The following is a 19,438-nucleotide window of genomic DNA, read 5'->3' on the forward strand; positions in this document are numbered from 1 at the left end:
TAGGTTGGCAGGAGCTAGGACTGAGCAACAGGAGCTCACCCCATCATGGGTATTCGAACTGCCGACCTTCTGATCAGCAAGCCCAGGAGGCTCAGTGGTTTAGACCACAGCACCAACTGCGTCCCAAGAGAGGGGGAGCACAGAGCGAGTGAACCAGAGGAAGGGGCAGAGTTTAGCTGTTTAGTGGGAAACCACAAAATGTATTTTCTCCTGGGTATCTGTTAGTCCCAAGTCTGCTCTCTACTGACTGGAGGCGTGTAAGGTTGCTGGTACCCAATTTGCTGGTGGGCATAGAGACCAGTGTCTGTCTCTCAGGTGAGCAGCACCTGCATAACATCACAGTGGTTAGCCCCTCCCATTCAGGCAAGCATCATCATGTGGTCACAATGGCCTATCTCTCCATTTCAGGCAGGCAGCATTGAAATGGACCATAGCACTGTGCAAGGACAGGGGCTACTTGTGTCGTTCTCGTCACAATAGCATATTGTTGGAAAAGTAGCAGGCGAGAAGAGGAAAAGAGAGGGTCGGCAGGTACACCCGAGCAGTACAGGGCTTCTCTCTAGAGCTAGTGCCACCAAAAGTTGTAGAGATAATGGAAATAAGTGGAAGAATGGTTTGTGATGCTCTAAATACAACAAAGTGCTATAGACGGCAATGTACTGATACCCTAGAAAAGCAGTGGAGTTGTGGGCCACTAAGAATGAACTAGCAGCAGAGGTAGACATCCCAGATGTTACTGTGAGGTATCCACCTGAAGCAGGTGTTTTATAGAAGCATAGACTTGTAGAGTTGGGAGGGAAACTGGGGATCAACTGGCCCAACCCCCTGCGATGTAGCTATCCCATACGGGGATCAAACCTGCAACCTTGACATTATCAGGACCATGCTGTAACCTATGGAGCTATCCAAGGAGATAAAGAAATCAGGTGGTGGGTATAAGGACAAGAGAATGAGACAGGAGAAGGTAAGGAGACTGGAAGGACAGTGAGCCTTGAGGGTAGGAATAAAGATTGAGAGGGGACCAGCCAGCAAAGGGCATTTCTGCTCACCCTGGAATGTTGCCTCATCAGAGCTGAGCAGATGTCTTCTGAAGACTGGCCTGTTTGTTTCTGTTGAAATGACATAGTCACAGTGAGTGTGGTGCAGGAATACCAGCCTGGGAATTGGGAGACTCAGGTTCAAAATCATTCCTGCTCAGCTATGCAGATCTCACTGGGTGACCCTGGGCCTGTCACTATCTTTCAAGCCAATCTGCTTCACAGGGCTGTTGGGAAGATAAAATGGATGGTGACAGCAGACATGTCTGCGTGTCTGTCTGTCTGTGTCTGTATAGACCCATATGTGCTTCCCTGAGCTCCTTGGATCAACGATGAGACAAAAATGCAACAAAGACTGTTGGCTCTTTCTGTGTGTTTATGTAACTCAAGAGAACTACATACACAGCTGTCTTGTTGCTAGCATTGCTAAGCCAGAATTAAACCTAATTGATTGACAGCTGCATGAATTATGATAGCTAGGAAGTGGAAGGGGCAAGGTGAATATAAAATGGAAGAATGGTATAAAGAGGTGTGGGATATGGTTATTAATGATAAATTAACATGTGCCATTAAGCTAATACAGGGAATATGCAGGAGAAATGATTTTGAGGAAATATGGAAGGTGTTTGTAGAATTTGTACTGTTAAAACGGAAAGGGGTCAAACCATTGCAACAGGTGTTGAAATTTTGGGAGGTTGGATAGTTACAATGGACTGGTCTCGGTGGTAGGGTGCATATATTTATTCTTATTTGTTTATTATTATTACTTTGTCAAAATAAAAAAGAAGATTTTAAAAAGAAAAAAAGTATCTAAATGATATTGGCATTTTTGCAGGAACTCTGTACGAAGGGAGCATGCACTTTGCACCTGAAAAGCTCATTGGTGGAGGAAGCAGCAAACGAGCTTATCAACATGTTACTGGACACGGAGGGGCAAATCAGAGGGGATTCTGGCAATAAGTTTCTGAGTGGAAGCAGCAATGAGGAAATGCATGAAGGTAAGGACTGGCATTCCACCATATGTTAACTCATAGTCTATTTCAGGTATGGGAAATCTCTGGCTTGTGGGCCAGTCTTGGCCATCCACGTGTTCTAACTTGGCCTGCAAGGCTATTCCCCCCCCCACCACATCCACATACCCATCAGCTGACGTCACCAGTTATGTCAGCTGATGGGCAAGAGGATGGGGCATTTGCTGCATGCCCTATTCCCAGCAGAGAAGAGGATTGCATAGCCAAGGCAGCAGGATTTCAGCTGAACTGGAGAAGCACGCGAGATGCTTCAAACAGCACTTTTGTGAAGAGCTTTAAGGCAGCTCCTGCAGTCTCATTTCAGCTGAAATGGGGCTGTGGAAGCTGCTGTAAAATGCTCCACAAAAACATTACACAAGAGGTTTCAAATATTTCTTTTGAAAGTGGGTGGTCGGTGGTCGGAAGAAAGGTTACCCCCTACCTTATTGTTGTCACTGCCATTTGCAGGAGAAGCATGTGAGTCTTAAACGGGTGAGGGTAGAGACTCAGAAAGGCTTTTGCAAGTCTCCTCTCCCTGAAGTGCAGAGGGAAAAGGACTTAAAAGACAAATGGGAGGAGACTTGCATACACCTTTGCCAGTCTCCCGCCTTCCTTTTTAAGTCCCCGATCTTGCTCCGATCTTAATGGGGTGGGGGACCCACCAAAAGTGTTTGCACAGACTTCCTCCCACTTGCCTTTTAAGATCAGAGCAAAAGAGATTTTGACAGGTGGGTGCCCCATGCGGAGAAACTCGACACTGAGATTTCAGAAAATGCATGAGAGCAGAGTGCTCATAATATGACATTGATGGATACTTTCCTTGTTGTACTGTGCTGTGTTTTGTACAAGCTAGTAACTGAAATAATTCTGTGCAGTTGTAGTTGCTTTTTGTAATGTTTAATGAAAATAATAATGCTAACTTTTAAAAAGAGAAAAAGAAATAGTGATTACTGTCTTGAAACTGCACTAGGCATTGCTCATACACTTTCAGGCCTATATCTGCAAACAAAAGTTCTAAAAAAATTGTTCTTAAAAAGAGAAAGGAAAGTTGAGGTTCTCAGGCAATTCTGTACCTGGTCAATTTTGTGTGTGGATTGTCTGTGCTCCTGAAGCATCACAGTATTGTTACGAGCCATTATGAACAGTCCAATGTATAGCATGGGGCATCTCAGTTCTGACCATAGCTGTCAACTGTCCTTTATTTGGCGGGAAATTCCCTTATCCCAGCGCCGTGTCCTGCCGCTGTCGCTTATTGACGATGTCCCTTAAATTTCTCGGGTTTCAAAGGAAGCAGCTCCTCTCCCTCCCTCCCTACCGGCCAGGGAGGAGGGAGGCTCCAACTGTGTTGCTTGGCTGCGTTCCTCACGCAATAAGGAGTCTAAGAACGACCGGGGGGTGGAGCTTGCATGCCTTGTGCCGATCAAATTGGCCGCATTGCCTGGGAATTTGCCTTTGCTCAGCGCTTCCCAGCGGAGAGGTGAGGGTGGTTTTCCTTGCTGCATCCCCTTTGCTGGGTTGCTGCGCTGTGTGAACTACCGCTTGAGGCTTTGTTTGGCTGCTGGCTGGGCTTTCTACCTTTGGCTTGGAGGGGCTCAGAAGTTGAACATACCTGTGTTTGGAAAATCCCTTATTTTGGCTGCTGATCCCTTATTTTTGAGGCTGCTGGTCCCTTATTTTCAAATCTGTAAGCTGACAGCTATGGTTCTGACTCATATTAACTAGCTAATTACATAAGTGGCTGACAACAAGAAAAAGCGAGAGAAAGAAACAGACAGACAGACAGAAGGCATGTTCAGATGAACACAAAAAATCTCTAAGGGGGATGGGTGCATGTGCAAGCCCTAGTCCCAATTTCATTGTGAGCGCTTCCCCCCTCCCCTTGTTGCACAGGGAAGGTCTGCATAAAGCTTCTATTCCTATTCACACAGAACTTTCTGCGTGACTGGGGACTCGGGCACATTTCCTGTGCACATAGTCAAGATTAAGGACTGGTTGCTTAGAAGGCTACTGACTTAACTCGACTGATTACTGTTCCCAGGAGCGGAGGAGGACGGGCCATCGGACCCCTTAGCATCCTCGCATACAGCTAGCCAGATGTCAGCAGGCTTGTCTTCCCCCTTGACCAAGAAAAAGAAGAGGGAAATGGAAATGCTAGAGGAAGAAGCCCAAGAGCTGCTGTCCCATTTCAACCACCGCAACGTGGATGCCCTTCTGAAAGTTACTCGCAACACCCTGGAGGCCATGCGGAGGCGCATCCAAGCCTCTTCTATGTTCAGCTTCTTAGGTAAGTCTCATGCCATGCTCAGCAGCAACAGCTGGCCATAGCAAAACCACGGTTAAAATTTCAAACATCCCATCTTCTTACAAGCTGTTGTTGATGGAACTGGCTGTTGGTGGTCTTAGGTGAGACTGCACAGTTGCGTGGTACAATATTTGTCTTGTTTAAAGCTTTGCCAGATCAGCCAAGGCCAGCTCAAGACATTTTGCCACCTGAGGCAAAGTGCTAGCTGTTGCCTTACTTCCCCAATTCCACGTTGAAAAGCTCATTAGGCTGTCAGCTGAATCTTTCCCCTAACATACTGTATTTCACTGTCCCCCAAGGGCAGCAGGTTACCTTAGGGCAGGCTTCCTCAAACTTGGCCCTCCAGATGTTTTGAGACTACAATTCCCATCATCCCTGACCACTGGTTCTGCTAGCTAGGGATTATGGGAGTTGTAGGCCAAAAACATCTGGAGGGCTGAGTTTGAGGAAGCCTGCCTTAGGGGTACAGGACAGGCTGCATGCTGTTATTTGAACCGGCAATGGACTTACCGTATTTTTTGCTCTATAAGACTCACTTTTTCCCTCCTAAAAAGTAAGGGGAAATGTGTGTGTGTCTTATGGAGCGAATGCAGGCTGCGCAGCTATCCCAGAAGCCAGAACAGCAAGAGGGATTGCTGCTTTCGCTGTGCAGCGATCCCTCTTGCTGTTCTGGCTTCTGAGATTCAGAATATTTTTTTTCTTGTTTTCCTCCTCCAAAAACTGCGTCTTATGGTCTGGTGCGTTTTATAGAGCGAAAAATACGGTATCTCCTGGACAAGTCCTAATTTTTAGCATTGAGGCTGATTATTCCATCCTCTGCATCTCCCCACCAACTTGTGTGCTACACCATAGTCTATGCACAAAGCAGACTTTAGCAATCAAACAGAGCAGGTAAGATTCCCAGGGCACACAATCTGCTTCCCCTTGACATCAGTGGGATAACTTCCCCCGATGCTAATGGAGGTGGACTGTAGCTTCCTGAATATTGCTCTTTCATGCAAAAGGGGGAAAGAATGCAGACAGATTGGGGACAAAGGTGCTTTGAAGTTCTGCAGTGCATTGAAAATACATGCTAGTGCTTTCTTTATGAACCGCTGTGGGTTTTGATGAGGAGCATGGTTAAATAATCCTAGATGTCTGCGTTGACAGAATGCTGCTATTTAATCAGAGACGATATGGTGTCGAGCAGACTTATGCTCTCTCAGCATGGACACCACACGCAACCTTGTTTGCCAGCACACTGAGACACAGTGTGTGGGCCACAACGCAAGTGCTGCAAATCCTAGCATACGCCAGCAATGCAGATTTGTTTTAGTGGAGGCACATCATGGGAACGTCTATAGGACTGAGGATTGGGTGGGTGTTGGGTGTGCTTCTGCCGCACATCTAATCTCCACTGTCAGATTGTTATGGTGGTCATCTCCTCTTCAGGGCTGCATGGCTAGCATGAGCTGGTGCATGTGGAATAATGGACACTATATGTGCAGGGTCTGTCTGTGCTGAGTCATATAAGGATTTACAAGGAATAGTTCTTTTTTTAGTTTACCACCCCAAGCCAAACCAGAACCATGGGCACCTCCAGTGGAAACACGTTTGGAGTGTCACCAAGTCATCTGTGTCAGGGACTGGACTGAAGAGGAATGGTGGGGCTGCCCCCTTCTCCTGAACCTTCCTAAGAACAGGAAGATAGTATAGATTTAGAAAAGTGGTTTGCGGAAGGGCATAGTTCAGAGGCTGCAGAGGGCAGAAGCTGGGGAATACTGGAAGCGGAGAGCAGGAAGAAGGAGAAGCACCAGGGGAGAACCAGCTGACATACTCAGTGTCCTTGGAAAGCATTCCTGCCCCCGCTCTCCCAAGACCAGATGGGCATTGAGGATACTAGAACAGAGAGCTCAGAGGCAGAAAGCTCAGATTAACCGACGTGGGAGTGACGTCAATTAGGGGAGACATAGGGGAGTGGGACTTTACATGGAGCAACACCATCGTTGAATAGAGGTTACATTCTTTCTCTTTCTCTCTTTTTTAAATGATATTTATTAAGGTTTCAGAAAAAGGTTACATAGATAAGAAAAAGAAAAATAAAGAAAAGAAAAAATACAAAATACAGAAAAAATAAAAGACACTTAAAAACAAATCAATCTTTCCATGCCTTACATTTCATTTACTTGTTTCCCTGACCTCCTCACGCCTCCCTTTTTTGTATTCCAATTCAGTTAGTTAATTCAGCAATTCCTTTCCCTCTTTGTTTTTATCTTAGTGCTTTAACTTAATATATTATAACTTTAGATTCTCACCTGTTAACAATCCATTTTTACATACACCTTTATAACATTGCTGCTAAAACCACTTAACTTCATTCTGACATCATTCTAACATTCATTAATTTTGCAGTATTTCTGTAAATAGTCTTTAAATTTCTTCCAATCTTCTTCCACCGACTCTTCTCCCTGGTCTTGGATTCTGCCAGTCATTTCCGCCAGTTCCATGTAGTCCATCACCTTCATCTGCCATTCTTCCAGAGTGGGTAGATCTTGTGTCTTCCAATACTTTGCAATAAGTATTCTTGCTGCTGTTGTGGCATACATAAAGAAAGTTCTGTCCTTCTTTGGCACCAATTGGCCGACCATGCCCAGGAGAAAGGCCTCTGGTTTCCATTCTTTCTCTCTCTCTCTTTGTGAATACTGAATAAATTATGTGGTAAGGACTCTTTGTATTTATCAGCATTTTTGGCTGCCCCTGGGGGAGGGATAGGGTTCCCTGAAGCCTTGACACCTGGGAGATTCTTATTTTTCTTCAGCAGACTGTCCTGGATTAATAATGATTTGTCTGTCTTGCTGTCAGGGACTGTGCTGCAGAGGGCTGCACTGAGGAGGAATGTTGGGAGCCTCGCCCTCCCCCTGTTCCTGATCTGGATCTTGAATCTTCCCAGGAGCAGGAGGACAGTGTAGATTTGGAACAGTGGTTTGCAGAGGGACATAGTTCAGAAGGCAGAAGCTGGGAAATACTGGATGGGGAACAGCTAGGAGACGAAAAACTGGAAGGGAGAGGGTTAACAGATTCACAGTCTCTAGACAGCATTCCTCCACCACTCTCCCCAAAGTCGAGAAGAGCTCAGAAAGTGGCAGAACAGAAAGCACAGAGGGTATAAACTCAGATTACGAGATACAGAAGTGCCGTAGATTAATAGGGACAGAAGGGGGTGGAGTCCTTAATTGGGAGTACCATCATTACTAGGAGATGTGTTCTTTGTTCTCTCGCTATGATTATTATAGTTTCTGACTGGTAAGAAGTCTCCTTTTCCTTTGTTCTGCTTATCTACTGCCATGGGGGAGAAAGCTGATTCCCCGAAGCCTGACGCTCGCCTTTCTTTTTAGATAAGGAGAGTGCCTCCAGGCAGAGACAGAGTGCTCAGCCCATCTTTAAGGCTAGTGTTATCCTTTCCATTCCAAATTTTGCTATGATGCCCACACTTGAGGAAGTACAGCAAACGCTCAACAAGGCTGTGGACTGCATTGTAAGCGTCATGAAAGGAGTTGGCCAGTGGAGCAAGGAGAGGCTATCCAAGGTATGGCGCCTCTGTGTTTCTGATAACTTTCCTGACAAGATACATTCATGTTTCGGTACCACATAATCTCCCTCTCCCCTTTGTTTCTGCCCAGCAAAAGATGCTAGAAAGTAAAATGGCTGCTTTGCGAAATGAAGGAGACAGCGATTCTGAGACTGAAATGAGACAAACTGAAGTTGGAAATATCCTTGGTAATACTTTGCAGCACTTATGTATGAATCTTGCCTTTATTAGATATACTGGCAGAAATCTGTACTTTTAAAATTGTTATTAAAACTTAAGGAATATTCATGGTAACTTAGATCTCCTAAGCAAGTGAAGTTTACAAGGGTTCTACATAATTTTTGTAGGAATTCATCAGCAGGATCCTGCAAGCAGGCTGACGTGTTCAACTCAGGATGATTTTTGCATGTTAAAACATCAGCAAAAACAGATGCACTAGTCCCCATATGTATTTTTTTTGCCACATTCTATAATATATGGAGGCCCTCAAAGCCTGAAGTGAGGTGTAGCTTGTCAACGAAAAATGAATACATGTCAAGAGACCTTGTCTGGAATCCATATTTAACAAATAAATAAGATAACAGAATCACCAGGAGAAGATTGCAATGCTCTCAAGGAAGCAATTGAACCAAGATCCTATTACTTAGCTTAGCATCAATATACTGCAAAGCTATCAGCATGTAATTTTAGGCTGTGCTTAAGTTTTTAGAATGGTCAGCACAATATATAATGAAGATGTGTTTTGAGATTTCTGATTTTGTCTCTGAGGCCTAATGTATTAATGTGATGATTGCAACTTTTCCCCGCTCAAGACACTGCTTCGGATACAGCCTCTCTGATCTTGCCTTCTCCTGTCCAAAACAAGAATTACTACAAAAGCATTTCAGAGAATAAGGAAATAATTAAGCTGATGTCCGTTCTTAGCACATCTATCAATTCTACCAAAAGGGTAAGTAAATGTGTAGAGGGGATCTTTAACTGAGGTGGCTGGTGAAAAGGAGAAAAGAGTCACAGAAAGGGATGGGGAGGAAAGTACATAGAATGCAAGAGAAAGAGGAGGAGGAGGAAGGAAATGGCAGAAGTCAGTGGAAAAATGGGACTGCAAACATTGTAAGGAGTGTCAGATTGAATTTCTTAGTGCAGAAAGTATTGATCTGATGTGTAGAGATCTTCAAGAGGGTTCTGGAAGCTTCTCTGTGTGAAAGAAACAAGCAGAAGGTTCATGTTGTTTGGGTTATTCCTTCAGAGAAGCTGAGTACAGCTGGCTTAAACTGGTTATCTTATCTCTTCTGTCAAGGTCATGCTGACTTTAATAGTAAGGCCAGAAGGTGTCCTGTTTTCACTCTTTCTATCTCTTTCCTTCTGGTGTGGTGTTCTGTATATAGTATGCTTAATGTTAAGTTTCAGCTTTGTTATAAGTTATTGTAAGTTTAAGTTAAGTCTGCTGCAAATGGATTTCTTACAGACAGCGCCAATCCTGATTGGATTAGATTTGTTACCATTGTGCTCATTTGCCTTCAGTACCAGTAAAGCTCTGCTGGATTAAATACAATTGCCTCTGGTCTATTTTTTGGGAATCCTGCCATGTATTTAAGTTTTTACTATATGTTGGAATCTGCTCTGCATCAATATTGAGTAGAATTTCCATGAGAAGGAGAGGGTGGCAGAATGCAACTATTGCAGGACCATGTCTGACCTGGGCAGCCTTCTGAGCTAGCAGAATTCCACAGTCCCCAAAATGGGGAAAAACAACAACAAATAAATCTCATTGGCTATAGGTGCTTAACTACTTTTGCTTTTGGCTTTGTGACTTTCCTTACATTGTGAAGGAAAACACCCTATCAAGAGCTTTGTCTCAGTACATGCCTGAAGGCCTTTTCTGTACCACACCAGGAACAGAAGGGCTGCTCTGGGTCCCTTCCATTTCCAGCCAACCAAACCCACATTGCAAGACGGCATGTGATTCCGCCATTCTGCAGAGAGCATCTTTGTTTGTTCGTTAAGCCATTCAAGACTGCAGGGTTTGCATACAGGAGCTAGAAAGAAATAGTGACCTTTTTGGACTATATAACAGCCAGTTGAGATGGGACCTTTTTCTTGGCTCACAATGCTGGTCTGTTTGCATGTTTGGGAGCTTGTAGCTTTAACCTTTTGCAATTTATGTAAACTGTAAATTAGATTTTTTTGTGTGTGATTGTGGATGTTGCTTTGACTGAGCACACAACTCCATGCTAAGCTACTTGAATAAATGCAACATTACAAACCTTTTTGAAGGTTCACAACTTCTTTTAAAATTTTTAAAATTAAGTTTATTCCATATTACATCACAATGCAAATATACCAAAACCATCCCCACATAATCCCCATCCCCGCATATATTTATCATTTATATCCTCAATCAAACGTAATATTCTTTTGTCCCTCCCCTCGCTTCCCTCTGCCCCCACTCAATTTCCTCTACATTTTGAGATTAGAGTACATTTATCTTGCATTCTGCAGACTTCTCAATTCATCTATGTATACTTATTGTCCTTCCTTACTAACTTACATTCCCTCAGATACTTTACATTTTAATCTAGGCATATTAGCATATCTTTTTTTGAGCAATATTTTTCCATATATTCATCAAAACATTTCAACTCCTTTTTAAATTTTTGATTCAATTGATTTCTTATAATAACTGTTAGTTTTGCCAAAGCTAAGTATTCATTTAATTTACAAATCCATTCCTCCCTTGAAGGTAGAGTTTGTGATTTCCGTTTAGCAGCAATCACTACTCTAGCTGCCGTGCTATTTCTTCCCCATCAATCCAAGGAGATATATCTCTGGTTTTTTAAATTATTGATATGTTCAGCATCTTCTTTAATTCTTCATGTATTGCTGTCCAGAATTTCTTAATTTCCTCACATCTCCACCACATATGTATTGTTGTTCCTATTTCTTTACCACATCTCCAACAAATTTTGGATTTCAGTTTATATATCTTTGCCAACCTAGCTGGTGTTAGATACCACCTGTGGAACATCTTAACAAAATTTTATTTGATTGTGTATGAGGCGGTAAATCGAATAGCTTCTTGCCAGAGTTTTTCCCATTGCTCTAGATAAATAGTATGGCCGACATCTTGGGCCCATTTTATCATCGTTTCTTTCACTTCTTCATCCATCAATTCCTAGTCCAGTAGGAGATTATATGTTTTAGATAACAATTTCTTATTATTCTGAATTATTGTAATATTCAATTTTGAGTCCTCTTTTGCAAAGCCTTTCTTTTGATCAGAATTAAATATACTTCTTAGTTGCATATAATGCCATCTCTCAATTTCATATTGTCGTATCTCCTCCATAGCATGCACACAACTTCATGCTAAGCTACTTGAATAAATGCAACATTACAAACCTTCCCTAAGAGCACTTTTTGAAGGTTCACAACTTCTTTGGGTTTGTTTTCATTCTAATCTTAACTCTTCCTGCACATTTTTCCTAGGAACCAGGTAAAACATTGTAGTGGAGCTGGCTTATTCAGCCACCTTACTCTGTGACTTGTTAATGTTTCAGGAAGTCCTTGCAGCCTTGGAGCGCTTCAGATGTTACCATCATATCTGGCAGAGAGAGAAAGAGGAAACCATTGAAAACTTCATCAAAGGAAGCCCTCTGCTCTCTGAATTTGAATCCCAAATTCTATATTACAGAGACTTAGAACTCGAAATTAACTCTGAGCCTGAATACATATGCGTGGGAACAGTTGCGCTGTTTACTGGTATGGTGATTTAATATTCAAATGCCATCAAATTCATGCTAGTCTCCGTTGCATTTGTGAATCTTGCTTAAAACAAAAGGGGTGCAATCTACCACACACCTCCCTGAGAGTAAATCCCATTGAACTCATATATAACATTTGTGTTGTAAATGTCACTCCTTTTGCTCTACCTATTGGTTCTAATGAACGTACAGTCGTACCTTGGAAGTTGAACGGAATCCATTCCGGAAGTCCGTTTGACTTCCAAAACGTTCGGAAACCAAAGCATGGCTTCCGATTGGCTGCAGGAGCAATTGGAAGCTGTGTAAGCCCCGTCGGACGTTCAGTTTCCAAAAATCGTTTGCAAACCGGAACTGTCACTTCTGGGTTTGTGGCATTCGGGAGCCAACATGTTCAGGAATTAAGCTGTTCCAAAACCAAGGTATGACTTTGTATTACAAAGCTGTATAAAAAGCTGTTTTGTTTTTGGTCCCTTCTCGCCAAATTCATGGAATGGGAAAAGGAGGAGGGGTGGATTCAGGAAGAGGTGTGTCACTACTTCCTTAGCTAGCTGTCACTGAATGATTTTTTGTTCCCTCAGCGGATCTGAAATTGGCCCTAACAACAGAAACCAAGGCTTGGATGGTTGCGTTTGGACGTCACTGTAACAAGAAGTACAGGACAGAGATGGAAAACATATTTACCTTTGTAGAGGAAATCAGCAAGAAACTGAACCGTCCAATTAAAGACTTGGATGACATAAGGATAGCAATGGCTGCCTTAAAAGAGATCCGAGAGCAACAGATCCCCATAGACTTCCAAGTGGGACCCATTGAGGTAGTTGGAAAGGGAGCCTGTACCCGTTTCCTGATGTGATCTTTGGCGCTGAATTGTGTCTGTCCCCCTGCTGCCCCATCCTGGCCCGCAACTCAGGGTCCTAGCACAGTCTGCTGTGCTCTTTTGTTTATTTTATATAATTCCCCTCCCCAATGCAATTTAATATCCTGCCTTTCTCTCCGAGTGGAATTTCAAGGCAGCTAAGAACATCAAAACAATAAAATGTCACATAAAAAAACAAATTAAATTTAAATGCTGATCAAACCAATTTTCCTCCCCATACCTGATGTTGATGCAAAGTTATGGACTCCTTTATACGTCCCCTCCATTTTACAAACAAATTAGGTATTTTATATATTTCTCCACGGCTTAATCTGCTATTGTATGTTTATGATGGGGCTCATTATCGCTTCAACTAACACAGTAGTGCAGGATCCATCGAAAGGATGGCTTGAAATCGTTTTGGTCAACAGTGTTTCACATGAGATGTTAATGATTTTTCCTTGGTCACTAATTTAACTGTTTAGTGACATGTCAGGTTGTGCAAAATGTTCCTTGCTTTGGTGGATGTTGAAAAGCGACATTGAATTCTTTGTGCATTTCCCTAGAAAAAAGAGAGGATATGCAATTTTTGCAAGGGCAGGTTTTTCTGATTTCTTGCAGATCCTTTCAGATCCTCCTAGCATTAGTGTTCAGACAATCATATATGAAGAAGCCTTTGGCTGTCTACATACTCCATTTGTTCCTCCCTTTGCATGACGAAGCAAACAAACCAAGAACTCTACCATTAACTATAGTTTCTCATATCGTCCAAATTGGGTAACTATGGTTAGTGGGTTTAGTACACTATTCTGCCTTGTTCTGAAACCATTGATCCTTGTTCCCCAATTTGAGTGAAATGAGAAATTATCATTAATGGAAGACTATCTGGTTTTTTTGCTTGCTTGTGCAAATGGAGATATTAAATAATAATAATAATAATAATAATAATAATAATAATTTATTTATACCCCTCCCATCTGGGCGGCCAGCCACTCTGGGCGGCTTCCAACAAAATATTAAAATACAGTAATGCATCAAACTTTAAAAGCTTCCCTAAACAGGGCTGCCTTCAGATGTCTTCTAAAAGTCAGGTAGTTGTTCTCTTTGACATCTGGTGGGAGGGCGTGCCACAGGGTGGGCGCCACTACCGAGAAGGCCCTCTGCCTGGTTCCCTGTAACTTGGCTTCTCGCAGTGAGGGAACCACCAGAAGGCCCTCAGCACTGGACTTCAGTGTCCAGGTAGAACAATGGGGGTGGAGACGCTCCTTCAGGTATACTGGACCGAGGCCATTTAGGGCTTTAAAGGTCAGCACCAACACCAATATGAATCCATACTAAGCCAATTTATATATCTCTATTCATTTGGCATGGATATCTTCTTATTTTTACATATGCCCATCATTCATCATAAACAGAAAATCGTTCTTGATAGAGGAAGAGGTGGTTTAATTATGTATGGCTCGTGTGACATCAGGTGCACACACTGAGGTCCGGGCCCCCTCAATCCTGGGGGCAACCTGGTACTTCTGGGGCACATATCTGTAGCTGTAAATACGGTTCACTCTCAGAACTGAAATTCTTAGATTTCAATTGCATCCCTGGTGCCATGTTGCCGAACTAGAAGTACAGCTAATTAAAATTCCATGTCACCGTCAATTTTAAGTTACCCGTTCCACCAGCCTAGCTCCTTTGCATCTTTAGCAGGACCACCTGCTACATTTTTGATCTTTAGTTCCCCAAAGAATGTTTCATTATGTACATACTTATATGCAGATGATTATTTTTTGATGGTCATAGATAACAGCCTTTTGTCCCGGCAGGAGTCCTATGCAATGTTAAACAAGTATGAGCTCTTGGTGGCAAAGGAAGAGATGGAAAAGGTGGATACATTGCGTTATACCTGGGAGAAAGTACTGGTTCGAGGAAACGAAGTGCAGAATGAATTAGTAGCCTTGCAACCCAAATTCAGAGGGGAGCTTATAAGCACGGTGGAGATATTTGTGGAAGACTGTGATCAGTACTACTTGGATTATGAGAAGGTGAAGGATCATAGTAAACTGGGGTGGGTGGGGTGGGATATCATTTTATTATTTGTAAGGTATAGATTTTTTGGGAAGCTGCCTGAAAAGGCGTCAAGCGTTAAACACTGAAAGTACTGTATTTTTTGCTCTATAAGATTCACTTTTCCCCTCCTAAAAAGTAAGGGGAAATGTGTGTGCGTCTTATGGAGTGAATGCAGGCTGCACAGCTATCCCAGAAGCCAGAACAGCGAGAGGGATCGCTGCTTTCGCTGTGCAGCGATCCCTCTTGTTGTTCTGGCTTCTGAGATTCAGAAGATTTTTTTTCTTGTTTTTCTCCTCCAAAAACTAGGTGCGTCTTATGGTCTGGTGCGTCTTATAGAGTGAAAAATACGGTATATTTTAGTTGACTACATCCTCTTGGGGTCCCTTCCAGCTCCACAATCCTATGATGTGTCTTGAAGAATAATCTCAGGCTGTTGTTGTTTTTTATACAGAACAAGTATGGGTGATGATAACCCAAATTCCATTAAGGGGGTTGGATTGTGGACTGAAAATAGCTAGACTTCCGGCAAAAGGTTGGCTAGGTTCTTTTGGTCTGTGGATGCCTTCTTTTTAATGGGTTGCAATGAAGCAGTCTGCTCTAATTGATAGTGTGTGTTTAAAGTGTATAAACTGCCTTTTCATCCCTATGGAAAACCAGTTTCGTAACAAAACAAAGCACTCACACACATTTAAACAGTCCCATACATAAACAGCATTGTCTTAAAAGGCCAACGTCAGCCGACAAACAAAACTACAACTATATAAATGTTTTTATCTCCAGGTCAGGCTCTGGAAGTCTTCTAATAGGGAAGGTATTCCAAAGTCATGCAATAAGATTGTGTCCTTTCTTAAGCCTTTGGGAAGGGTTAACATTGTCAGATGGTTCTAAGATAGAGGTGCGAAACCTGTGGCCATTCTGATGTTGTTTGACTCAAATTTCCATTAGCTCCTGCCAGCAAGGTCAGTGGTCAAAGATGATGGGACTTGCAGTCAAGCAATATCAGGAGGACTAAAGACTCCCCACTCCTGATTTTAGAATAAGGGTTGGTTCACATATGCATGCATATACTATATAGTGGTACCTTGGTTCTCAAACTTAATCCGTTCTGGAAGTCCGTTCCAAAACCAAAACATTCCAAAACCAAGGTGCACTTTCCCATAGAAAGTAATGCAAAACAGATTAATCCGCTCCAGACTTTTAAAAACAACCCCTAAAACAGCTATTTAACATGAATTTTACTATCTAACAAGATCATTGATCCATAAAATGAAAGCAATAATCAATGTTCTGTAATATAAAATAAATAAGACAGTATTGTAGATGATAAAAATTTTTTTTTTTCTTACCTGCACTAATGATAGTCATTGTTTGGGGGCTTTTATCCATTTCCACAGTCACACAACCAATCAATCAGTAGCTGAACTGGGTTCCAGTCACAAAAACAAGTTACAAAAACGAAGTCACAAGTCAAGAGTCCCATAAAATGAAGAGCAGGCCACAGTCACAAAAATGAAAAAGCCACACAAACAAAAAGGCAATTTTTTTAAAAGCAAAAACAAAAGCACCAAATATCACCTCAGAACACTGCAATCAGAAACAGAAGGCTTTAATTACGATGGGGGGACGGGACTTAAATTAGCTGCACAAGGGTAAAAACGGAAGCTCAGGAGCACATTCGGCTTCTGAGGCAAAACCTACTTCCGGGTTTGCAGTGTTCGAGTTCCGAGTTGTTTGGGAACTAAGCTGTTCAAAAACCGAGGTACCACTGTATTGTACACCTGGTTACCGTGCAATTGGTGACTTGTAGCTAAATATATGACCCAACTCTGTTGCAAAGCTTTGTGTTAGAAGTGGCGTCGAATATACTGGTTGGAGTGTTCAATTTATAGGGATGCATTCCCTCATATAAGGCACTATTGTATGTGCGAACCAGCTCTCTGTGATTGTATCACACTGTTATTGTAGTACCCTGCATGCTCCATTCTGTACAGGTTTCAAGTTTGATCCATGTGCCAGAGCGTAATCTATGGGACTGACATCCTTTGGTGAATGCAGGAGGGTGTCCGGGGGGGGGGGAGGAGAAATAATTACTTTTACTGAGGGAATCTTGATTTTTCCACTCCACTGTCAAATCTGGGAGCTTTTGAAGCGGTTGTCTACATGTGACAAGGGAAATAAAGCTAATAATCTTTCAACAGTTCTACAGATTATCTGAAATTTACTAAACTTTTTTTTTTTTTTAAATTATGAAGTAGCCAGAATAGGGGTGGCAGAATGGAGAAGTTTTTAAAACTAAGGGTGATATTTATTTTTTCTGAAAGGCTATACAAATGTATGGGACTTTTATTTATAGGATATGTCAATTCTCTCTTCCAGAATGGTCCCATGGTGACTGGTATTGAACCTCAGGAAGCTAGTGACAGACTCATCATGTTCCAGGTATTCTTTGACCTTTTAGCCCATATCTTTTTTATTATCATTAAAATATTTTATTAACATATAGAACACATACATTTACATTTACACAGGACATTTACACAACACAATACCTTATTTTCATAACATAAAGCATACCTAGGTAAAGGTAAAGGGATCCCTGACCATTAGGTCCAATTGTGACCGACTCTGGGGTTGTGGCGCTCATCTCGCTTTATTGGCCGAGGGAGCCAGCGTACAGCTTCCGGGTCATGTGGCCAGCATGACTAAGCCGCTTCTGGCGAACCAGAGCAGCACATCTTCCCGCCGTTTACCTTCCCGCTGGAGTGGTACCTATTTATCTACTTGCACTTTGACGTGCTTTCGAACTACTAGATTGGCAGGAGCAGGGACCGAGCAATGAGAGCTCACTCCGTCACGGGGATTCAAACCACCGATCTTCTGATCGGCCAGTCCTAGGCTCTGTGGTTTAACCCACAGTGCCACCCACGTACCTACAGCACTCTATACAATACCTACCTATACTCAGTGATGTCAAACGGTGGTGGGGCGGTGTGCCCCGGGTGCCATGTCTGGGGGTGGGGGGTGACAAGAAGGCACCCCGTGGTGGTGCGAGCAGCCATCGCACCGCCGCAGCCGCATGTGGAGGATCCTCCATTCGCGGCTGCAGCCACGAGCAGAGGATCCCGGCACCGTCCGTACAGCACTGGAGTGGCGCCGCTGGCAAACTGCCATGTACAGCGCATGTGCAGCGTTGCTACGTACAGCGCATGTGTCGTACATAGCGACACCGCACATGCGCCCTATGTAGCGATGCCCCACCCCAGGTGTCACAACGCCTTCATTCGCCCCTGCCTATCCTATACGTATCAACACACCTACCCCACACAAACACCCCCAAAGTGACTTGACTTCCAGCCGTTCTGGTTTCGCTACTTTATCTTTGCAGTTGGCTTAAATGCATTTCTTATTTCTTTAATCTCTTCTTCTATCTCAACTTCACTCTCCTTTCACTCTAATCGTTTTCTGGATTCACTCAGTATCTGTCAAAAGTTCTACTTTTTCCACATAGCTTTTGATGCATTCCTTAAAGGTAGCCCATTCCTTATTCACTTTTTGTACCATATCTGCTCTTATCCTCCCTGTTAGTTCGGCAATATGAAAGTATTCCATCGTTTTAGATAGCCAGGACACATTCTACTCATGTAAAAACACGCTGATTCCTGGACTGCCCGCGGGCCAGATTTAGAAGGCGATTTGGTTGGATCCGGCCCCCGGGCCTTAGTTTGCCTACCCATGAGCTAGCTGCTCTGGCACCTGCAGGAAGTACCATCTGTGGCGAGCATCTCGGGGGGGGCGGCGTGCCAATGTTGCCCCCCCTTAGGGATGACACCCAGGGCGGCCGCACCCACCGCACCCCTTCCTCCGCCAGTGGTGACCAGCCCTGAATTAAATTGGCTTGATTTTCAGTGTGTCTTAAAACTAGCATGTACTTGCGAACTTAGAGGACTTTCTAGTGCAAGGAAGGAAGACTAAACCTGTGACAAATTCAGAAGAACCCACCTTCTACTAGGTCAGAAGTTTACAATGATTGGCAGAGACTTTTAGCATCTTTCCTAGTTGTAACTGAGGTTGCCCAGGGTTGAATCTGAGATCTTCCACATGTAGAATTTAGTTCTGCTGCAGAGTCCTTTCTCCATTCCATTTTACACCTCTTGCTTCCCTTAGCTGCTAACTATTCCTATTTTAGATAAGTGGCCTCTTTGAGCCGTGTTAGTTTTATTTCTTGCAATTTCAAGCACCGTATGCTCAAATGTGATTTTAAACTCCAGAACCGATTTGACAACCTTTATCGGAAATACATCACCTACACTGGGGGCGAAGAGCTTTTTGGTTTGCCCGTGACGCAGTACCCTCAGCTTCTGGAAATAAAGAAGCAGCTGAACTTGTTGCAGAAGCTTTATAGCCTGTACAACAATATCATTGAAACAGTAAATGGCTATTATGATATCCTCTGGTCAGAAGTGAACATTGAGAAGATCAATAATGAACTCCTTGAGTTTCAGAACAGGTGAGAAAACACCAGGACGTTCAATCTGCATTTAGCATTAAACATGGGCCATGTTATTTACTCCTTCAAATTTGGTGCTAATATTTAGCTGCTTACAGCAAATCTCCGAAAGAGCAATGGAACAAACATCAAGCCTCAGTTGATTGTTTTTTTACTTACGGTAATCTTCTATAGTCCCTGACTTGCCAGGCAGAATCTGTCACCAATTTCATTTTCATCTTTCGAGGTGTTGCTCTCCAATTAAGTGTTCAACACTTCTGATAATTATAAAGGTGTTGTGACTGCTTCTTAATGTGAGAAGCAGATGTGCCTTTAGTACAAATAGGAAAATTG

General features: G+C 43.0%; 1 protein-coding gene across 4 annotated transcripts in view; it reads left to right on the plus strand.

Annotated features, from left to right (window-relative positions):
• Positions 1–19,438, plus strand: part of DNAH5 (dynein axonemal heavy chain 5) — a 179,334-nt gene that overhangs the window by 49,987 nt on the left and 109,909 nt on the right. For 2 of the 4 annotated variants that reach the window (XM_081014558.1, XM_081014559.1), the window contains exons 18-27: positions 1,873–2,035; positions 4,086–4,331; positions 7,724–7,914; positions 8,009–8,105; positions 8,730–8,866; positions 11,475–11,676; positions 12,257–12,492; positions 14,355–14,573; positions 16,975–17,037; positions 18,867–19,105. In XM_081014558.1, coding sequence (XP_080870684.1) covers positions 1,873–2,035; positions 4,086–4,331; positions 7,724–7,914; positions 8,009–8,105; positions 8,730–8,866; positions 11,475–11,676; positions 12,257–12,492; positions 14,355–14,573; positions 16,975–17,037; positions 18,867–19,105 — 1,793 coding nt within the window. Of the gene's footprint in view, positions 1–416; positions 532–860; positions 965–1,872; positions 2,036–4,085; positions 4,332–7,723; positions 7,915–8,008; positions 8,106–8,729; positions 8,867–11,474; positions 11,677–12,256; positions 12,493–14,354; positions 14,574–16,974; positions 17,038–18,866; positions 19,106–19,438 lie in introns of those variants that run through there. The other 2 variants (XM_081014561.1, XM_081014560.1) reach the window with 2 other exon arrangements.

The sequence above is a fragment of the Podarcis pityusensis genome, assembly GCF_964106645.2.
Source record: "Podarcis pityusensis genome assembly, chromosome: 7".
In the NCBI taxonomy this organism is placed as follows: domain Eukaryota; kingdom Metazoa; phylum Chordata; class Lepidosauria; order Squamata; family Lacertidae; genus Podarcis; species Podarcis pityusensis.